Source organism: Notolabrus celidotus, chromosome 23, assembly GCF_009762535.1.
Source record: "Notolabrus celidotus isolate fNotCel1 chromosome 23, fNotCel1.pri, whole genome shotgun sequence".
Classification (NCBI taxonomy): domain Eukaryota; kingdom Metazoa; phylum Chordata; class Actinopteri; order Labriformes; family Labridae; genus Notolabrus; species Notolabrus celidotus.
Window position 1 is genome coordinate 21,966,584 of NC_048294.1, and position 16,054 is coordinate 21,982,637.

At 43.7% G+C, this 16,054-nt stretch overlaps 1 protein-coding gene across 1 annotated transcript in view; it reads right to left on the bottom strand.

The window, feature by feature from the left end:
• The window catches only part of nrxn2b (neurexin 2b), a 1,139,450-nt gene that overhangs the window by 48,962 nt on the left and 1,074,434 nt on the right, over positions 1 to 16,054 (bottom strand). Inside the window, exon 19 of the mRNA XM_034676291.1 lies at positions 14,654 to 14,825. Within this exon, the coding sequence (XP_034532182.1) occupies positions 14,654 to 14,825 (172 nt within the window). The remainder of the gene's footprint in view (positions 1 to 14,653; positions 14,826 to 16,054) is intronic.

Genomic DNA, 16,054 nt, shown 5'->3' on the forward strand with positions numbered 1-16,054 from the left:
TAATTTAATTTGTATACTATATTTTTTAATAGGATCCCCTTATATCTAACCATTTTTCAAGAAGTCCTCTACTTGCGCCTTATATTGAAACCCATAAAAACATCCCCCCTGTAGATGGTTTGATCCAAAAGACGCTGCATGAGATCATTTCTGTCAGCAGGTAAACACAGACCCCGGGTGACAGGTAGCTCTGTGACACCGGTAGCTGAAGTGTTCATTAGGCGAATTGTTCCGAGTTCAACAGACTTCTGCACTGTTCAAAGATTTGATCCATCCCTCATTAAAGTGGGTTAGCCCTGTTCTTATAGCTAACTTAAGTTGTGACGTGCAATAACACAGCATCCTCTTTAAAGTTCATCAGGAGAGTTCAGAGCTGTGTGAATCTGATGACAGAGTGCTGACAGCGTCACTATCACAATATCACAGGTGAAGTTATTAATCACTAGGTGGAGATGCAGAGGAAATCTCTTCCTTCTTTAAATAAAGAGCAGAAAGCAGCAGAGGCTGAGGATGCAGAGGTTACTGTAGGTCAGATCACATTTAGCTGCAGGTAATAAATATGATTTGAAGGACCCAGATAAATGACTTTAAAAAGCACATGGAGATGTAGATTCATGTTACAGAGACTCCAGTATTTAAACAATACTATAATGGTATTAACATCAAAATATTGTGTCAACGCAAACCTCTACCTGGAATATGTGTGTTAGTCCCCACTGCAGTGGCTCACTCTACTCTCACTCTTCAACATGTTGATGAATTTTGTCATATTTATAAGACATTGATTTTTCAAATGTTGTATGTTTTCATTGCCATATTTGACTGCAAACCTTGAAATGAAAAGACATGTAAAGTATTTGACTTACATATCTGTTTATTAAGTGTATTAATCTGCAGTTCAGGGTTATACTGTATATGGACGGGGTTGCTGGGTATAGGCTGATTTTACAATACTCCAGAAAATCTCCCTATTTTTCACTGTCCAATGTTTGCAGGTATGTTAATCTGTTGTGGTTAGTTATAAGCAAGCAAGAAGAGTGTGTGTTTGTGTGTGTGTGTTTGTACAGTATGCAAATGTGTGTTTTCCTCTCTCTAGCAAACACCAGTGAGTGGCGACGTCCTCACCAACAACCAAAAACCAAAGACAAATAATGGAACAAAGATTTTCTATCTTGTTCCAACAAAACATTCTGACACAGGGAAGAGAAACTGGAAAAGATGAGAAAACATTGGTGGAGCCGCAGGAAGATAATCCCACAAAGTTTAGTTGGACGGGATTTTGTGTCACCCACACCACAGAAACCTGAATTCCACTGCGTCCTGCTTGTTTGTCTGCATCTGTTTATACCCAATCCTAAGAGAAATAAGTCATTCTCAGAGAACTGCTGAAACTTCTCCCCTCCCGCTCTCCCCCCTCCAGCTGAAGCCTGCTCTGCATGAGAATGGGGGGATAGATTAAACAGCTGGGCCCTTGTCTTCTCCCTCGCCGCCATTATCGCACTCGCGCCACTCCCAGGACTATTTCCTTCGCTTGATGTGAAAGACAGTGAAACAAAGCTGTCCGACCTGGCGCTCAAGGAAATCTGATATACAAGGGAGGGAAAATAAAGTAAATAAATCAAATGGTGGCCGAGCTAAGCTGTTGAGACAGTTATTATTTCTTCAATAGGCAATCTCCACTATCGGACATCAGTGGCCTCCGTAACTTAAAGCTGCTTTATGGAGTTTTTCTCCGGTAATAAAACAGGCTGAGATTAAAACAGATGTCCTAACATGACCTACAAGAGCGAGAGAGACCATCAGAGAAGAAACTGACAAGTCTTTTGTTGTAACTTTACCAGCCTGTCACCCCATCGAAGGGTGGCTGATTACCAGCAAGCCGCTTAAAACAACCTTTACTCTACACTTTTCCTTGTTGCATATTCAAAATAATGAAGGATGTGATTTTTACATAACCAGGCTGACATCAGGGAATAAATAAATAATCCTTCTTTGTCCACAGGGGGCGCCAAAGTAGTCACAACATATAAAGTTCCTTACAGTAGCTTTAAAATGCAGATTTAAATTACCTTACTGTTTTCAAGTTTAGGTAATTAACCTTGATGTTTTCACAGTGATTTCATCTGGTTCATTTTGATATGAGAATTAAGAGTCCACATTATTATCTAAGGGTATCAGACAGTGGGGTTCTTTTAAATTGTGCTACTGGTGCATTGTGGGAAATGCAGTCTTCTGTTAGTTTGTGAAGCTCGTCTCATGTAAGGGATTAGAAGTCAGGATACTTTTATCTAATGGCTAGGATTTTCAGTATAGAGACATTAACTCTTTAGGTGAAAAGCCTAGACTGTATAATAAATGGATGTAGTATCCGTGACTTCACACATCTGTTTCTGAAGCGCTCTTTGAAGCCAATCGTCGGTGGATGCCATATTGAAAATGCTGAACTCAACTTAACTTTTGTCGAGCTAGTGTGAGATAAAAAGGCGGGCTTTAAGCCTCCTCGCTAACAACTACAGTGTTCCCGCCTGTTGATCAAGTCTGCTGTGCCTCTAATTATGGAAAACTTGTAATCTTAATATCTTAGAAACTGCCGTGTCATGATAAAATTCACCCCCTGTACAGTGCGTGCCGATCGAGATATGAGCTATTCAGGCTATAATGCTACATGTTTATTTCTGCTGTAAAGATCAGCTTTTCTCAATTGGTATGTATGTGATTCCTGGTACTTCTGGAGCCAGACTCAAGTGGACACTTGAGGAACTGCAGCTTTTAACACTTCTGCATTGGCCGAAGGTTGCTGCTTAGTGAAAAGGTCAGTTGAGTAGCATGCTAACTCAGCCCTGAGCTGTGTTGCAAATGTACAATGATAAATGTTAATTTGCATGTGCGCTTTTGCAAACAGACCAAAAACAAAGCAAATTTTCCAAGCACGTCAAAATCATCCCAAAGACACTGATACAGTAGACGTGTGTGGGCAATGCAAATCACCAAAATAACAAGTTTATTTATTTTTAGCTTGAGAAGAAAACTATCGATCTGACCTCTATCTAAAAGACCTGCTCCATTCAGGGAATAAAGGTTAAATGCTCTGCAGCTAAAATGCAGAGAGGAGCTGAACCCTATCCTGGATATCATGAGACTGAGTGCCAGTGAAGCAGAAGTATATAGATGTGGCAGTAAAGTTAATCCACACAAAGTTGTGTTAGGTGTGTTTTATCTTTAACAAACAAACGGTCAAACAGTCCAGGAAGCACATGCTAAAAATCTGCTTCAATTTGGCATGAACACAGCTCAAGGCTTTGCTTGGAAGACAGACGGAGACGCCATTATTTTGTTAATGATCTATTACATCTGGAGTTCTCGTATTTAGAAGATACATAACTGGGGGACATATGGCCATAAAGCCTGTGCAGTCTAATTAATGGTAAATATAAACAGCTTATGTGAGCCAAGGTATGAGCCGCAGCCCGGCAGACTGTGTGTGAAAACATCAGAGGCTGGTACACACTCATCCACACTGGACATGTGTATTTTGCAGGCCTACACGCCTGCGGCTCTGGACCCCCCCGAGGTCCCGAGCGTCTACTCTGGAACACTGGCACTGCTTCCTATCTGTAAGCCAGAAGCCTGCCTGTCCTCCCAGAGTTGGGCGCCTGGAGCATTGGCAAGATGAACAGCCATGATGGGGCCTGTCCTGAGCAGGTATCACAGCTGCCGTGCTGGGGGCAGGGCAAGGGCACGCTGCCTGACTGGCACCTCGGGGAGACACAAAGCAAGGTGGAGGACGAGCAGGAGACCCGCACGGCGTGCTTCGAGTGTAGAGTGTCTGTTTCTGTGTCTGGGCTCTGGTATTCTGATAATCCAGAATATGAATCACACATTGTTGGGCCTCGCTCTCTGTCTCCTTCTGTGTCAGTGCATATATGTGCACGTCTGAGGACATGTGAGCGTGTGCAGAGAGTCTCAGAGGAGCCAACTGTATATCATGTAGCTCTGCAGGCAGCCAGATGCCCTTGTACAGGACACCCACATTGGAAATCCATCCACAAGAATGGAGATTACATTGGAGACGATTGGCCGACGGCCATCTCACTCTCTCACTCTCTCTCTCTCTCTCTCTCTCTCTCTTGCTCTCTCAGAGACCTCTCTCTGTCAGACTAGCCTCATTCTGTTTTTCATTAGGTAACTTTAGATGGATTGCTCTCATATCCACTGGGTGTCTTGGAGCAGATGGGGAGAAGAAACCGCTGCAGCTACCCGGTGCTACTGGTTGCATTTTTGCAAAAATCTCCATCTCATCAAGAACGATTTGACTGCAATGAATTCATAAAAAGTGATATGTCCTTACAACAAGTGAAGTTCCACCATGAGCAGGAAGATGGAGGAAAAGGGAACCGAGGGAAGTCAGGTGATCTAAGTGCGATCTACGTCTCTCTTGTCCTAATCACTAAGAGACAAGTGGTCATTAAAATTTAGAAAGCATGATCCTCCTAAAAAACGAGTTCCTTTAACTTCTGCATGGACCAAAAATAAAGTGAAGAGAGTCTTTTTTTTACACCTGCTGCAAATCAGAAACCTCAGATATAATAAAGATCTGGTTTAGAAAATTTGATTTAGCTTTTTTTTCTCTCTCACACATCACTTAAGATTTATTAAACTACAATTTTCAATTTCAGTGATTTCTAAACAGAAAAAAATTGGACAGACTGCTCAATCCATAACAATTATGTGACTTTAGAAAACTACAATCCTGTTGTTCAGATAATATCAATTTAAAGGCTTAACTGATTCATTTATGAGATGCAGCATACTTTTACTCTGAGTCTTTTAAGCCAAAGATTGCAGGCAAGTTATGTTCCCTCCTGTGAAACTCGAGGGAAAGAGAGAGTAATTTACCTTCCCACCACACTCCTTTGTTCCCTGTAAACGCCCCGCCCACTGCTCGTGTCAGCACGCTTTAGAAACAGATGGGATCCCACAGTTTTTACTGCTAGCTCATTTTTCATCTATGCAGCACTTATCAATCCAAGACGGTGCTCGTATTCATTTCTGTCGCTCTCTCTCTCCGCTCGTTTTCGACAGCATCCTCGACACCTTTCATCTCGGCCACGGTGGATTTGTGCGTGGTTAGCTGCTGGAGTGAGGCAGAGAAACCCCCCATCCACTCGTGAGGAAATCAAAGTTGTCACTTCTCTAATTACCTTAAGCAATCTTTTCCCTCTCCTGCTCGGCACTACTTAGCTGCCCCCCCATCTCTCCTAATCATGACTTTTTTGTACTATTTCTCTGTTCCCACTCTCTCTCGCTCCATCATCCCATAGCCACAGGCCAGTAATTGGTGATACCTACCAACTGTGCAAGATCCAATCAGAGGGAGTCGCATAGCAGCAGAGGCCCAATAAGAGCAGGCAGAGAGAGAGGGAACTGTCACTGGTGACAAGTGACTGAGCTGGGTGCCCTCAATTAACTCTCTCTGACTTTCGACAGAACTCTCCTGAATGTCCAGAAAACAAGAAACTGAAGTCATAATGCATCAAATCAGGCGGATCCTGTAGGAGGCTATCAGCCTCTGTTTTCTTTAGCTTAGGGGGTTTAAACTAGTTCACAACAGGGGGTCAATATTGTGACCAATCAGAGACTGACATTCTTTATGGAAATCATGGGCGCGGTATCCTCCAAGAGGAGAGGGACCACCCGCCAGCATCCCTGATGGTATGGAGATCATAAGAGTCCATGACATGGGTAGCTTACACATCTGTGAAGGCTCCATTAATGCTGAACAATATATACAGGTTTAGGAGCAACATATGCTGCTATACAGACAATGACGTCTTCAGGAAGACCTTACACATTTCAGCAAGACAACGCCAAACCACATTCTGCACGTATTACAACAGCATGGCTCTGTAGTAGAAGAGTCCAGGTGCTGAACTGGTCTGCCTGCAGTCCTGACTTGTCTCCCTTTGAAAACATTTGGAGCATCATGACACTAAAAGTACGACAAAGGAGACCCTGAACTCTTGAGCAGCTGAAATCCTCTATCAGGCAAGAATGGGACAACATGTCACTTTAAAGTCCAAAAACTGGTCTCCTGGATTCACCAACATTTACAGTGTTGTGAAAAGAAGAGCAGTAAACATGCTCCGGTCTCAACTGTTGCTGAAATCAAATTCAAAATAAGCATATGAAGAAATGCGGTTGTATTCTATAAATGCTTTTATTATTATAATCAAAATTGATAAATCACAGCTTTAAAATTCCAACATATGTATATTAATTTAGAACTAATTCATAAGTAGCTGTGCAGATACTTCAGTGCAATAATTCTGTAACTTCCCTTAGCAATAATATAACTATGCATAAGTAGAAAGTGCCCATAGACTACATATTTGTTATATTTTAATTTAATTTAATTGATTCTATTTTAATTTGATTTAATTTAATTTAACTTATTGTATTTATTTACTTATTTTCTTAAATGTATTTTATTCTTATTTCTTACGTTTAATTACTCTAATTTTACTTTGTATGGTTATTGTTGTAAACTGCTGTAGCAAAAGAATTTGCCTAAATGTGTTATCAATAAAGTTTATCATATCTTATCTTAAAAACCCTAAACACTGAAAATCTGCTGCATTGAAATGCAAAGCTTTAAGCAGCTAGTTGTGACAGAGCATTAGAGATATAGCATGGATTTTGGCGTGGCACCCAGGATGGCCAGTTAGACTTCAAGTGGGGCCTCTCAGCCAAAAATAACCTGAGCCGGTCCAGCACAACACTACACATAAGCATTATTGATGCAAACACAGTTAATTGTGTTAATTAGCTGCAGACCGTTGTGAGCTTTCCTAAAATCGGCCAACAGATGACTGAGCTGATGCTATTTCACTGAATACACATTGGTCACAGTTGATACTAGCCTCAGTGGGAAGACGCTAGCTGGCCGTTACAAATAGATATCACCTGCTTCACTCAGACTACATTTAGCTGCCCCCAGTTGTGTACATTTTTATTCTTCATCATTGAAATGTTGTCCTTTACAGACAGACTTTGCTGCCACCTATGCACACTTGATGTAGATGAACTTATTTTGGTAATACTTCCTGCTGCTGCAAAATTGCATACTGCACCTTTAATTAATCAGCCAATCAAGCTAAGCCTAAAGTCCACAGAGATTCTCCTCCCAAACAATAAGCGGGTAACGCTGGTTTCCTGAAAACTCTGACACAGTGTGTCCCGTGTCTCACCCTGCACACTCTATCATCTTCTGCTCAGTGGATCATTAAGTCACACAGGACTGCTTTGATACTCCTTGCCTGGAGGTCTGAGTTAGTGAAGTGAAATCTAGTCCACGCTCAGCTTAAGTCCACATGCCTCCAACCATTTGTCTGACTGTGTTTTCTTGTCGAGCGTGCACCCCTCTGCTGTCCAAACCCTGCTGCTCTCCCCCACTTTCACCATTTTAACTGGCGCCGCTGAGTGCTCTCATATTGCTTTGTTGCCAAAGGGAAGAACAGGGAAAGCAAAACTTTTTGGCAACCACAACCTTCCCTCATCTCTTTCTCTCTTTTATCTCCAGTGCTTATTCACGGTTGGTTTTCTCTTCCCTCAAAGTGTGGAGGTCGCAAAGACAAAGATGGATACTTGGAAACAATGAAGACATAAAGGCAATGATAAAGCAGGGCAGGAGGAAGGAGGGAGTGCAGCGAGAGAGAGCTTTGTTGACCCCTTTTCTTAGACCATTTATCCGAGGAGTAAGAACATCTTAACAGCTCAGTGGGAAGAGCTGGAGATGACCTCGCTGGCACAAAGAGTGACTCTCCTCTGTCTCCCTTTTTCCTCTCTCTAATGGTCAGCCTTCACACTGAACAGATCCCTTAAATGCCTTACAGAGAGAAACCAGGAATGACAAAAGCCTGCTCTTTGTGCTGTTTCTATCTCTCCTGCTGTCCTTGATTTATGATGTGTATTAAGTGGTGTGTTGGTCTACTCACACTCGCCGTGTTTGAGTGCATTTCAAGTAGCAGCAGTAATTTTGTTTGGCAAGTAATGTTTATTATGAAATTATTCCTGGCTTGTGCACAATGCTTCATTGTGTGTGCATCTGCACGTGCCGCATCATAATGTACCAGCTATGTGTAATCTTCCCGGCTGTGATGCAATCCAATTTGTGAAGTGCTTATTATTCAGTAACATGCAAAGCCTCATCCATCATCGCACTGACAGCAGCTAGCTTCCAGCATGCATACTGGAGTTACCCTCCCTCTCCTCATCCCTCCTCTCCTCTGTCACTCCATCATTTCTCAGCCAAGCATCCCGAGCACTTTGCAGTAGAGTGCTATTGCTTTTCCTCTCTCCTATCTCCCCTGCAGTCAACCTCTCCATCCATGCATTACCACCCCACCCATCACCACTCTCTCCGTCTAATTCGTCTCCACAGCAGCTCGGTCGGAAGCTAAAGCCCATTGACAGCGTTATAGCAGATCTACTGCTGTAAATACTGTTAAGAGAAGAAGAAACAGTGAGTGCTGAAGGATGATGGAGGAGCACTGTGCGCTCTCGTTGGTCATAATGACACAGTTATGAGGCAGCAAAGTATGGTAATCACAGCCAATATGCAGCCTTGGTGACAATATAACTAGGGTTGTAAAATGCATAATGATTATTCAAAGCTCAGGGGGCATCACAGCAAAGTCCAAATGCCAAGTGTGGTGTAAACCCGCAGGAAAGAGATGGATTTTTCCAGAAGCTCCCTTCTTACCGTAATGTCATAATTTACTGTGGTGAATTACTATAATCACAAAAGAGTTAATGTGAGGTGATTTGCAAACAGAGAAGGTAATGATGGAGGGGGAGACAGAGCAGAGACAGCACGCTTTAACTAAACACACTCATAGGTGTCCATACGTCTGGATGAAAGGTAAATGTATGAGCATGCATTTATTCCCACAGGAAGCTCTCCACAAAATATGGATGGTGTAATCACACACTCACACACCTCGCTCCAACATTTAGGACTGTTTTTTGCCTCAGAGCTGATTCTTTCTCCTGATCTCGTTCTTTTGGTGGCAGCAGCAGCAGCAGCAGAAACTGATGAAAGAGGAGGATTAACGCCCTAGAAGGACCCGAATCACTAATTCTGACCTCCCTACAGAGCGCCTGAAAACCAGGATCAGTGAGTGGAGAGGGAGATCAGCATGGCATGGACACTAATAGGAAGAAAAACACTTTAATGAGCGACTAATTCCAAACAATTACACACTTCAAAGCAGAATGTATGCTGAATTTATGGCAAAAGTGACTCCACGTGGGATTAGGAAACATGGTAGCAATACAGGCTGCAGTTTCAGCATAGACTCCTCAACCTCATATCCTCCTATCATCACTGTCCCTTATTTATCAACCATTCTTAAGGACAAATTTGTTCTTAAAAACAGACTAGATGAGGACTATAGCCTCTGTATGTGGGGCACTTAGATTATTCTTTGAAAGAGAGGGGGGTTATAACTTCAGAGGGAAGTTGAGATTAAAGATGATGAGTGTTCGGACCACAAGGAAAAGCTTTTGTATTTCAGTCTGTGGTGTTAAACTGTGGAACAGTCTCAGTATGGAACTAAAGCAATGTCTGAACATAATTCAATTCAAGAAGAAGTACAAAGAAATGATTTTAATGAGGTACAAGGAGGAAGACAAGTGTAAATAATCACGAGGGGTTTACTTTTGTGTGTTAGCATAAATATGAAGATAATATATGAAGATTTGACATGTGGGACTGCACTCATATAATGGCAGAAAATAGTGAATAGAGGGGTAGGATTAGATAAGTTTTAAACTTCTTCCTACTCCTTTTCATACATAAATTAAATTGTAAATTGTTTCACTGCTTGCTAATATTGATTTAGTTTCTTTTGTAAAACTGTTTCTTTTTATTTTATGTTTGTATAACTCTTTCTTTTTTTCTGCTCTTTTTAAATTGTATTTTTTACTTTTACATGTTCGAAATAAAGTAATCAAAAAAAATAAATCAAAATCACTTAGACCGCTAGGACACCAGCGCCCCTTCGAAACCTTCTTAAGGAGATGTTGTTGAATGAGTCCAAGTGATCAGGTTTAGTTCTTCAGCTCTCCACCCTGTATTGCATCCCACATCTTCCTACATCACCACCAGTGGCGTGTCCAGAGGGGTGGCCAAGGTTGGCACTGGCACCCCTTAAAATCCAATTGGCCACCCAAGGGGCCACCCCAAAATCCTAAACTATGATTGGCTGTTTGCCTTGTCAGAGGCGGGGTTTCTGTTAAAATCTATAATTTGGGATGAGTTAAAAGGCTGACAGTAGATTTCTTTATTAGTGCCCTCAAATGTGACTTATAAAAACATATTTTGTAAGTCCTGAAAGAACTAAGCTTAGGAGATTTATGCCACTTTGTCATGTTTTTTTTTTTTTAAGTCAAAGGGAATATAACAACTGTTTAATACTTCAATGAAAGCAGGTTGTGAAGACAGAAAGGGTAAATGTTATTTATTTGTACATGCACTGGCCCCCCCTGACTATGTGAGAGCCTTAAGGCTGATTTATACTTCTGCGTTGAATCAACGGCGTACCCTACGCCGGGGGTCCGCGTAGCTCCCGTATCTACGCCGAGGCCTACGCACGTAGCTGACGTGCACCTCCTCCAAAATGTAACTCCCCGTAGAGCCGACGCGGACCGCAAGCTCTGTGATTGGTCCACTCGGCGGCTTTGTCTTTCCCGCATTTACAACACTTCCGGGATCCCGGACATCGGCCGCACATCGGCTGTGTATTTCACCTCCCCCTCTCTATTCTTCATTTAATCATGTCTGTATGATAAACAGCAACATGTATCAGCTGTAGATTAACAGAACACGATCTGAATCTCTGTGGAAAAGTAAACAGAGATCGTAGCGGGACCGGAAGCAGGTGGCCGGCTATCAGAGAGACCACACTGCCCTCAAGAGTTTCGGCGGAGAATTGCTGCGCGACACGGACACACAGACGCACAAGTATGTGGGGCTCATGTCCGCGTCAGCCGCTGCTGCGTAGGGGAGACGCAGAAGTATAAATCAGCCTTTAGTTGGGCTACCCCAGTCAAAAAGTTCTGGACATTCCCCTGATCACCACAACCAGCATCAAGGCTCCATCTCAGGTGGTCTCCTGTCCTGCTGTCAGCCCCTGATGTTGCAACACACCCAAGTCATAAAGGTCTGGTCTACCTTCCAAGGATGCCGCACATTTAACCTCCTTTTCTGAAGCTTGAAAGAAATCTTAGTGAGCTAAGATCAGCATGCAAAGCCAACCAGCTTAAATAAGGCTGCAAAGTGAGCGGAAGTGCTCTCATTCTTTATTCATTACACTTTCATTTAAAAGAGGAGGATGCGTCATTTACCTCTTAACTTAAACATCCGCGAGCTGACGTAGGAGCTAAAGAAGCAGACAGCGCTCGTCTTCGGGTTGTGTGCTCGGATTCGATAACTTTGTGAGTCAGAGAGGATTAATCCAAACCTGGGTCACTTGCCATTTTCTTCTCATATGAAAACTCTTGAAGAATTTGCTCTCAGAGTGAGATTACCATACTCCTCTTTCAGGAGAAGCTTTGGTCTGGGAACAGTTCAAACACGGAGAACATCCTCACAGAGAGGGACCATTGGAGCTAACAATTGGCTGCGTCGCCCGGCAGCAGATGAGCAGTAAATAAAGAGAATCAGGTGTGAAATGGTACAATTACAGTCCGTATGGCGCCACTGCTAACATCTGCCTGTTTATCTGCGGCCAGGTTGAGCCGCTCAGTGGGACGCCGGCCTGTTTCTATTGAGCCAGTCTGCCATTTTGGGAATGTGTGAGGTGAGGCGGGCCATTAACTGTTGCTGCAGGAGCCACCGGGGACACCTGACACTCTGGATTAGCCGGCCTGTTGCTCCTGTGACACTTTTTGTCTGCTCTCTGTCCATCAAATAAATACATGACAAAAAAAGAATGACACACACAAGATGCAGCATGTCATGCACACGGATAAGACGCGTGCACTGTCGCAACATAGAATCAGACACGGACCGACACACACGCGGACACACACTCCCCGAGGACTACAAACATCACATCGCGGGGCATCAGGAGACGTGTTGCTTCGCCGTCGAATGTGCCTGACCCGTGACGACCATGTTTGCTGTCAGCATCCTGTCTCTCCAAATCATCACCTCACAAAGGCCCTTCTGTTTATGAGCCTGCTGCTGGCTTTTTGTGGAAACACTTCTGGATTTAGCAAACATTCAAGCCCTTATTGTCGTTTGCATAAAAATATGTTCGCACAGATCCAGAGAGGCGACCTGTCTGAGTCTTCTCTCTGCAGGGAGACAGATTTGTGTTGTCTTTTATCCCCACAGTTCTTGTTTTTATGCCGGCCTTCTAGGCGCTTTTTTACATTTCTCAGGCCGTTTCCTACAAAGGAATAAATCCCACATGTAACTCTCTGTGTGCACAAAGCAGCAGACAGGGCTCAGAACTGCAGCAGCATCCTGGTGAGACCACCCGATGTGGGTCACAACCGTCCCTTTGGGGAGGCAGGATCTTACATGAGACTGGATTTCTTTGTTGCTTTAGAGGAACCAGAAGAAATTGGCGCCTGTAATATCTACCTGAACGCTCTACTGGAGGTATCGTTCAACTTCTTCTCAACAAGTATTTCTTCTAAATCTGACAACATGAACATTTTTTGATTCAGCTCCACTGGGACAGCATGGAAAGAATATTGCATAATGTGTGCATCAAGGAAACACAACACTTTTGTCTCGTTTTGAGAACCTGAGTTTCAGCGAGGGAGCTTTTATGATTTCTTTTTTCTCCCTGTCTCAAAGAAGACGTTACCATCCTCACCAAACCTCCCTCAACCCCTCTCTCTTCCCTCATGCACCCTCCCCCCTTTAGTGGCTTAACCTCACCCAAGGTTTTTCTTTCCTAATGTGTAACATCTCTGTTTCCCCAGGACGCCGCCCTGCCAAACTGTGACGACTGGAACCTTCAAAGCCGATGCCGGATCCTTCAAAGCAGGGCGCCCCAAAATAGTCAGTGTATCTAGCTCACATAAATGAATCAAAGCTCTTCTACACACCAACCACGTAACAACCCTCCCTTCTCCTCCATCCATTTCCTCTCCTCAGTCCCCATCACCTCCTTAAACTTCAGACAGGCAGCGGCCCGCGGCACACAGACACAAAACTCATCAAGTAAACTAACAAACAACAACAAACACCTCAATTCTTGATCAGCAGAGGAAAAGGAAAGGAGTGTTCAGCGACAACAGTGGCAAGGAGGGAGGAAGGGAAGAGGAAGAAAAGGAATACAAGATGGGCTGTGCATTCATGTTTCTTGATGAAACAAAACAGATTTGGATGATGACACTCGCTTGCCAATGTTAACAGGCTGCTCTGTTGTTATTTTCCAAGCGGTTAGAGCTATTGTTAGATGAAGGCTCCTCTTTGGTGCATGAGCGGCTCTGAAAAGGGCTGCATTTCCATCATAATAACAACTGAAAAGAGTGAACTGTCAGAGGGTGCTTCCTCTCCCGGCTTTGATGCATGCCTCTCAGGCCGGCCTCGCTGCGCTGACGGATGAGCGAGAGGATACGCGTCCCTCAATGCCAAAGCAAAGCCTCAAAGTACAGGATCACTGCTGTGACAGAGAATGTCACAGACCCGGTGCTCCATATGTCAACCCGAGTAAATACCAGGGCCACATTAGCAGCACTCTCCCTGCTGTTTGAAACAATAGATGGTGCTTTTACACGACGGTAACGACGCAGGGATGGAGTTGAAACGTGGAAGAAATAAAAGCACTTCAAGGATTTGTTGATTTGTTAACGTTTCATGTGATCATCCAGAGGTTGGTGCAGACGGCGTTTTCCAAACTCACGATGGGAACATTGAATGTCTTCCTTTGAACAACCATGAACAAACGGGGAACACAGCGGAGAGAGATAAAGTGAGAGCTTCTGCACGGCCAAAAATAGCTTCATAATTCAGGCCGAAATAGAATATCACGATTACGTTTAAACAACAGGCTGGGGAATTAGCACACTCCCAGCAGTGACTCAGCGGGTGCTCGGCCTGGTTCTAGGTCTGCATGTGTAATGATGTTGTGTCTGTGTTTATCTCTGAGCCGAGGCATGACTTACAAACACCTTCACATACCTCCCCTGCGTAAAGTGTCCCCCCTCTGTCTCCTGATCAGCAGCTGTAGCTGATTGGCGTTCTCGTATAGTGCTGGCCTTGATTCAGCGACTCAGCCACGAGCTACACAGCCAGACTAACTGCAGAGCTGGATGCTCTTAGATGGAAGATTGCTCGCCTCAGGAAGGTTGTTTGACTCTTCCTGCCTTTTAGACCAGAACCTGAAACAGTCGCTTAGAATAATGCAGGCACGCTCTAAATATGAATGTCATGATAAATAAGCTGGAGCCTTGCAGAGTGTTCTTTAAAGCTCTCTCAGTAAAACATGGAAGGCCGAATCCATGAATGATGTTTCTTTTTCAAAGCTCCGTCTTTTTCTCTCCGCTGTGTTTCCCACATTATTAACGACTTCGATATTCTAAAGGTTTCAAGTCTAACACACAGAGCTACACCGGGGTGTTTTGTTCCTACCTGATGGGAAGCGTTCGATGACCGGCTGGTTGTCCACCTGAAGAGTGGCGTTCCCACCGCTGCGTGTGAATCGCACTACGTGGTACTTGCCGTCGCTCACCATCACCGCGCTCTCCTCGATGATGATGTCGTCCGTTCCCACGTTGAAGATCACGCCGATCTTTCCCCGTTCCTGTAGACACAGAGGAGATAGAACATTTAGAGAAACTGCACCCAACTCTGAAGTCCAGTGTGGAGAAGGGTGACACAAATCTTTCTGACCTTTGAATGCATCTCTAGATTTAAATTTGAGGATTACTAAAATGTCCAACCATGTAATTTTATGTTTTTTATTTCTGCACATTGCGTTGAGTTAAACAGCCTTTCTCTCCGGTACATGAAAGTCACCAGATGTCCCAAACTTAACATCCTTCTTCAAATTGACACAACTTATCAATGAACTCTGACGCTGATCAATTGAGTGATGATATCTAGGAGTTAGGATCTTGAAGATTTCCCAAAAACATTTGAATGTTTGGTGCAGACGTTGTCCTAAACTTTTCCAACAGTCCCCTCAAAGGGTTAAGATCATCTAAACCTTTGGTATAAGACTCGATCCCACCAAACTAATCTTGCCCAGCTGATCCACTTTAGGGTTGGCTATCGTCAGCACTCCTCTAAACTCAGGTTGCACAACTCTAACTCTTCTATCTCACCACTATGTGACTGATGCAAAGATCATGGATCAAAATATTTGGCTGCTCACAGTTGGCCAAAGGCCTCCACACATTCATGTAGAGACCACTGACGCTGGGGATGATGGTTGCCAAGAGTCTTTCTACGAGGACAGAAGTCCCCTCCTCTTTTCAGAAGTGGATGGTCATAAAAATGAAAAGACTCAGGTTCTTCTGAGGTCTGAGGACTATCTGGAGCCCACTGCTCGCCAACCTTGAAAAACCTGAAGTGTGATCAAAATGGACTGCTCTCTAAAGTCATCCTGATTCGGACTTCTATTACAATTATATTTGTGCACACAGTATGAGCACAAACATTAGCATACTTGCATATAGTATTTTAGAAGGCAGGTGTTAGCATTAGCTACAAAAGCAGCCACATTGCATTCACTCCAATTTGAGGGTCCTGACTCGGAGCAACACAGCATGAATCAATAATCATGCTGTTTTGCCAACGTGTTTGCATCTTAAGTTAGTAGCCGGGTAATAAGCGGGACACCCCTTTAGGATGAACAAGTCTTGTCTCACCCAAGCGGCAATGTGGGAGTGCTAAAAACTGCAGTTCATCGATTGTCCACTTGAGGCTGGCTCCGGAAGTACCAGAAACCTCATACACACAAATTAAAAGACTGTCTTTACAGCAGAAATAAACATGTTTACAGCCTGGTACAAAAAACGAGTGAAGTCT